The sequence below is a fragment of the Sycon ciliatum genome, chromosome 1 (assembly GCF_964019385.1).
Source record: "Sycon ciliatum chromosome 1, ocSycCili1.1, whole genome shotgun sequence".
Lineage (NCBI taxonomy): Eukaryota > Metazoa > Porifera > Calcarea > Leucosolenida > Sycettidae > Sycon > Sycon ciliatum.
In genome coordinates this window covers 3472354-3479419 of record NC_088643.1, presented here as the reverse complement: position 1 = coordinate 3479419, position 7066 = coordinate 3472354, and the positions used below count along the sequence as shown (strand labels likewise).

Genomic DNA, 7066 nt, shown 5'->3' with positions numbered 1-7066 from the left:
GTTTTGGCTCACGGACTACTATAAGGCGCTTTACTACATGTAAAAAAAAGCTAGGCGCAGGCCCTATTGAGTATTATTGTATTGACCATACGTACGACTCCCGGAAACAAAAAAGGTGTTGAAAAGTCTGTTTTGGGAACATAATTGCAACGTTGTTATGGCTACAGATATGGCGTCGGCCCGCTTTTGTATGTACGTACGTCAGATCATGTAGCCAGAAATCGCGAAACTGCTCAAAAGTCTTTTATTTTTGTTGTGAATAAGACCGACCAGCCCGCGCGGCCCGGCGTTTCGCGCTACGAGTACGAGTACTGCTGTAAAAAAAGACAAGTGTAGCAGAAGTCAGAACATTTTACATTATTTTAGTCGATAAGAGTCGCTCTTTGGAAGTAATATTAGTTGCCCATGACAGCTGTAGGGCCTGGGCAGCAGAAGTAGTGTAGCAGCAGCAACTGTGTAGAATCAACACGTGGATATCATCTCAGCTAGGATCCGGCGAGGTCTTGAGAGGCATCAGCAAGAGTACATAACCTGGTATCAGTGACCAGCAGACCCAACTGACTGTCGCATCACCATTCGCCAATCAACGAAGCGGAGAAATTGCTGTTGAGCTGGAAAAAGTCGTGTTGTCAGACCCTGGCGAGTTTGCCAGTCATTGTCAAGTTGTCGCGAGTGATGCACGCCTACTAGTGGCTGATGGAAGTAGTTTTCAGAGCTGGCAGGTTCCTGGGGCAGTTAAACGTGTGAGAGAACCTAAGTCCTTACTGCCAGTGTACGTACCAGTACTCTGCGTACAGACTCTTGCTGCTGTCCAGTACACACACAGGCAGTGGTAGCAATGCCTTGCACGGTCATTATCCGTGTGCCGGAGGCGAGGAACCTCCCGGTGATGGACAGGCAATCAGAGTCGACCGATGCGTTTGTCGAGGTGCGCCTGGGCAAAGACGAGAACCTGCGGCGGTCGGAGGTTTGCAGGCATTCTCTGAACCCGGTCTGGGAGAGCTTGGAGGGGTTTGTGTTTGAGGTGGACGACGATGAGCTGCAGAATGAGCCACTGCAAGTGCGAGTCATAGATCACGATAAGATCAGCGCGCACGACGTCATTGGCCGCGTGTACATATCCCTCGGGCCACTGCTGTTGAGCAACGCGCAGTCGCTGCCGCCGTTCCTGGACGGCTGGTTTCCGATCTACGACACGCTGCGCGGCGTGCGCGGCGAGGTGCGCATCGTCGTCCGACTGGATGTGCTGGTCGACGCTAACCGATACCGGCAGTCCAGCACTGGCGTGACGTTCTGCGCTGCGAGCTCTCTACCCTCCGGATACGCTGTACGCCTGCACGGCTTTGTCGAGGAGCTGGTCTTCAACGACGATCCCGAGCATCAGTGGATCGACAACATTCGCTCGAAGCGCAAGTCCAACGAGGAGCGGCAGAGTCTGCTGCAGAAACTGGCGTGCTCGCTGCAGCGCAAGGTGGGTGTCAAGGTGCAGGAGGCCGGTGCCAATTCGGTGCTGGGCTATCGGCAGTGCATTGACCTGGAGGGCGAGAGTGGCATCGTACTGCGCTGCGTGGGCACCATGGCTCAGGTCGACTTTGCAACCGTTGGTACGCCGCCCATGGACAGCTCCATGACCGACCGGCCGTACACGCTCAACTGCACTGCCGCTAGCGACAGCTTCCACGCCATCTCACCGGCGGGCATCACCAAGGAACCGCTGAGGAGAGGCTACGATAGTCTGCCACACACGCCGTCCGAGGTGACCTTCCACGGAAACCTCTCGGGGCAGATCTCGTCGAGCTTCAGTGAAGAGGACCTATGCCATGCGGTGGCGCAGGCGGACGGGACCGCCGTCGCCACGGCCGTGCCGCGGCGGACCAGCGTAAAGCCGGCGTGGCTGAAGGCGCCCGGTCAGCGGCAGGCCACCGAGTTCCCATTCTTCACCGTGGACAGCCTGCCACCGGGCGTGCTGAAGCACATAGCCGGCATGGTGGTGTGCCGCAGCGTGGAGCTGCTGACCGACATTACCGACGACGACAAGATCATCCGCGTGCACGACGACTGGTGGCACAAGGTGCGGCGCGAAGTGATGTCGCACGCGCACTCCTGCGGCTGCAACGCCATCGTTGGCTACGAGGAGACGGTCGCCATCGACGGCGAGGACGTGGTGCTGCTCTCTGCCAGCGGCACCGCGGCGATCGTGCAGCTCAACTGCGTGTCCACGCCCAGCTTCAAGAGTCAGGAGAGTAACGCCGCGGAGGGGGCGACGACAGCGGCAATGCTGACCACATCTGCGCCGACGTCCGTAGGTGGTGCTCCGCCGTCAGGCTCGGCCACCACCGTCACAACAGCAGCAGCAGCACCACACACTAGTGTTGGTGGAGATGATCGGCATGCGCAACACCAGCAGCTGACCAACCTGTATCGGCATCAGAGCAGCGGTGTGGTGCCCAGTGCCGAGTCCTGCGCTCTGCTGCACGTGCCCGCTCAGCGCTGGTCCGTCCTGCAGCATCGGCAAGACCAGGCCAAGTGCAGCGTGTGCGGCCTGGCCAGCGTGCCCTCCATCCTGCTCACCAGCATTGAGATTCCACCGGAGCTGGTCGTTACCGGCCGCTCCAGCATCATCCAGTCGCACGTGTGCCGCGTCAGGAAGAAGGTCGGAGGCGAGGCTGGTGCTATCTCTGCCAGCTCTGTACTGCCGTTCATCGAGTCCAACCTGCATCGGCAGCTGCTAGTCAAGCTCCAGCGCAACAAGATGAACGCAGTGTTCGGACTGAAGACGCAGCTGTCTATCAGCGAGTCTTACATTATCGCCGTGGCGACGGGCACTGCAGTGCGACTGGCCGCATTGCCGCTGGCTGGAGAGACGCCGTCCGTCCCTGGTGCCGGTCCCACTGCTACTTCCACTCCCTTTCCTAACGAGGAGGCACGGGCAGATGGAAGCGGCAATGCTCAGGCTGCTCCTGCTGCCAGTGGTACAGACTCTTCTCACCAGCACCCGCAGAGACGGCCATCGCTGGTCTCCATTGATCACCAGGACAGCCGCGGCGAGCGCTTGGCGGCCTTTGGCGAGGGAAAGGGCATGTCGTTCCTCGAGTTGGACGACGGCACCAGCGAGGAGGACGGCATGCCATCTCTCAACGACCTGTACGAGAGTGCGGACATACTGTGCTCCAGCTTGCAAGCCGTGCCCGGTTCTCCTTTCCTGCCGTCCCAGGCGCTCCACTCGCACCAGCTGTGCGTCGTTCACCGAGTGTCCGTCGACAAGCCGAGCTCCGTGATGGCCCAGCTCAACCGATGCATGTACAACGCACTAGCGCGGCTCTTCTACCGCGCGTCGCGCATGCAACAGTGCTGCATCTGCAAGCTTGACTTTGACGTGAAGCAGTTTGAGGAGGGCGAGGATCTACAGGTGACAGCCCGGGCAAACGTCATGGCGTACGCCACGCACAGCCACTCGCGGTCTATCGCCGAAGTGGAACACGTTCCGGTGGCGGCAATGTCCTCGACAACGTCGGCAGCGCCCGCCTCGGCTGCCGCTGCTGCCGTCGCCACCGGTGTGCCGGCCCCGGCCGTGCCTGTGGCTGCTGTTGCTGCCACTTCGGCTGTGGTCGCAGTCCAGTCACCGGCGCGTCCCATCCCGGCAGCAGCGCGCCTGTCGTCGTCGCAGCGTCCGCCGCACATCGGCCGCGCTCGTGCCCCGCTCTCGTCGTCGTCGCTGAGCACCGCGCTGAACCGCGTGCTGATCTCGTCGTGCGACATCGTGCCCGGCTACCAGCTGCTGCAGCACCTTGGCCACGTCTCCATCTTCCTGGTGCGCGAGAGCACGTCACTGCGGGAGGATCACGGCTCGCTGGGCGGCATGCTCTATGAGTTCCTGGTGGATGCCCAGGCAGTGGCGCGTAGTCATGTCAGAGCGCGCGGTGGCAACGCACTGCTCAGCTTCCACGTCGAGATCTCCGAGCTGGAGGAGAACAGTAACCAGGGCCAGTGCTTGCTGGCAGTCAGCGGCGATGCCGTTCTTCTTGCTAGCATTGACCGAGATACGGCTGTGTGATGTTGTTGTTCTTGCTAGCATTGACCGAGATACGGCTGTTTAGCATGCCGCCGCCTCAGCCTCGATCATGTGTATCTGATACAAATACTAGCCAAGGGAAACAAATGACGGACGAGCTGTGCGTGAGCGGGCAAGATCTGCCCCTACTGGTCCGAGTCCGAACGTGTACTCCCCCAGACCTGCCACGACGTGTGCTATTCCAGCGCCAGCTCACAGTTGGAGTCGCTAGTTCTCTGCTGCTGCACTGATCCTGTTGCCGTTTTCCTACGGTGGGGAGCAGTTTATCAGGTTGGACAGCATCTGTACTACACCAGTTTATCAGGTTGGACAACGTCTGCGCTGCAACCGGCACTGAACACGGTATGCAGTTTGTCCTGCTACACACAAGAGCATCTCCTGCTTGCTGCACTGGGCATTTGGGCTGCACCAGGGCCGCATAGAAATGCATTTGCTGAGCGGCTTGCATTCAAGTTGCACACGCACACACGTGTACTGGACTGAGTAATCTCCGCAAGAGCTGGTGTGGACTGCTGGTATTACAAGGGCCGGTTGCTGTTCATCTCCTCTTGGCGAGCGTGCCGAGGTACATTGGTGAGAACCCAGTGATGTAACAATCTACTCGCTCGTCATTGCTACACTTATTGTCTCTCTTCTGACGTTTCTTCATCGGGTGACGTTTGCTTGGACATCGTGGCCGGTAACTTTGATGGCTTTGTGACTGATAGCTGTATAGCTGCATCTACTGGAAGTAAGTTTTAAAGGAGGTCTTTACCGCCACATCATGTCTCTGAATATATTTAAAAAAACAAAAAAACAATTTGCTTTCACTAACTGCTACCTGGTGAAGGGTTTTTAATTATGGATGCTGGCACCCGAACCCCCTCACCATTGGCCTTGCTGCGTACCCGAACGGCCCACTGAGCTGAATGTAGCATACTTTGCCAATACCGCTATATGTGTGTGTGTGTGTGTGTGCGTGCGTGCGTGTATGTACTTCTGAAGCTCTCCTGTCTTTGTTTTAGTGCTGGCCATTCCAATACCCGTGCTACAGGAATCTAACATGCCGCTGACTGCCCGTAGAACTTTGCTGATATCTCCGTAGTATCGCGTACCCATGCTGCTTGTGGTGTACATATACTGAAGTAGTAAACTATGATAATATATTATAGTTAAGTTGTATGTGTGCTACTACTATGGCTGTACTGCTTTGCCATACAAAAAAAGAATAAACATTCACTTAGAAAAGTTTTCGCTGCTGAGGCATATTTTTAGATCACAACACTCCATGGCACCCTATTGTATAATAATTATTGTTATTTCCTTGCCGGAAATTGACTACTACTAGTACTGGTACCGAAGTTTATTTTATTTTATCGTGCATTGCTTGAGCAGTTTATTTCTGGCCAGCGTCGCAAGCTTGTCGATTCCTTGCGAGGCGTTGTACTTATGACGTCTGCCTCGACCCGTAGTCGTTGATATCTGTGTGTGTGTGTGCGTGTGTGTGTGTGTGTCTGTGTGTGTCTGTGTTGGTTTCAGGGTTCGTATCCTTTCTATTTGAAGTGTACATACCTGTTAACCATCGACCACTTCTGGCAAGATTGACTCTTGTGTAATCATGGTGCTAGTGAAGCTTATATCAGATCCACTCTGATTTAGCCACCCACAGTAATACTAATAGCAAGTATTACCTTCACTGGGGGCAGGGGTAACTGCAGTTGGATCCCGGGACGGATACCTTGATGGCGTCAAACCTTTTTTCTGCACCTTGTCCTCACCCACTTACTGTTTGTTTGTTGTTTGCAATTTGTTTATTTAAAGTCGAAGAACAAACAGGCAAATTTGCCTAATTACATGATATCGACTAAAAAGTATAATAAAGTATAAAAGGCCGGTGAAGGTAATGGATCCTGAATAGAGTGGGTAATAAAGTATATATAAAAGCCAGTTAGGCGGCCAGTAAAGGAAACTGGGGTGTGGTGAGCCCATAAGTGAGATCATTTTCAAGTCCACCCAGAGTTTCGAGATTTCAGGGGGTGTCGGCCACGTTGGCCGGTTCAATGGCCAATCGAGTCATATTTCCAAGATTCCTTTTGAATCTCTCTCCCCTCTTCGGGGGAGACTCGCGGGACCAGTCATAGCAGTGAGCAAGCACAGTACAGTATGTGTGTGGCATGTGATGTGTTAGTGAGTCCGCACCTGCTCACTCAACCCAATGCTATAAGCCTCAGCTGCCGTATCGGCCATGCATTGTCCGTCTTGGCGGGCGGTGGGTGTATTTTTTTACTATTTCTTCTTCTTTTCAATAGCCTCTTTTTCTTTCTTTCTTGGAATCATGGCAAACATTGACGATGGCGTTACTGAGCGGTACACAGCATCGGGAGTCTGCGGGCAATGCAGGCGCTGTTTTGTAAGTAACCTGGAGGTCTACCACCTGCATAATTATATCCTCAAGGCAAGAGTCCATAGCCCCCTCCCCCTGGTTGTCCCCGGGACTCTTGCCCCAGGGGGTTATCAGGCAAGAGTCCATAGCCCCCTCCCTTGGTTATCCCGGGACTCTTGCCCCAGGGGGTTATCAGGCAAGAGTCCATAGCCCCCTCCCCCTGGTTATCCCGGGACTCTTGCCCCAGGGGGTTATCAGGCAAGAGTCCATAGCCCCTTCCCCCTGGTTATCCCCGGGACTCTTGCCCCAGGGGTTATACACAGGGGTTATCATGGTTATGCAGTGTGCACTCTTGGTGTTGGCTACATGACATTGTACGTATTATATTATGACAAGGAACCGAGTGTACATGTATATGGAGATTATACATGTATACACCAGTATGAAAATTTTTACACGAGGTCCCTTCAGGGGCATCGGAAGGTAATTTAGAGTGGTACGGTCAGCCATCTGAAGTACAATTTACTCGTGGGGAGGCTCGAGGGGCGGCTGAGCCGAAAATTTTGGGAATTTAGAGTCCAAATCAGTGCATTTTATTGATTTACAGGGTACTTGGGGCAAATAGTGGTACG

General features: G+C 54.9%; 1 protein-coding gene across 1 annotated transcript; it reads left to right on the top strand.

Moving 5' to 3' along the window:
- Positions 1-325: 325 nt before the first annotated feature.
- On the top strand, positions 326-5516 carry LOC135810179 (C2 domain-containing protein 5-like). The gene has a single exon (XM_065323653.1). The coding sequence runs from the start codon at positions 839-841 to the stop codon at positions 4052-4054; it is 3216 nt and encodes a 1071-aa protein (XP_065179725.1). The 5' UTR covers positions 326-838; the 3' UTR covers positions 4055-5516.
- Positions 5517-7066: the final 1550 nt, after the last annotated feature.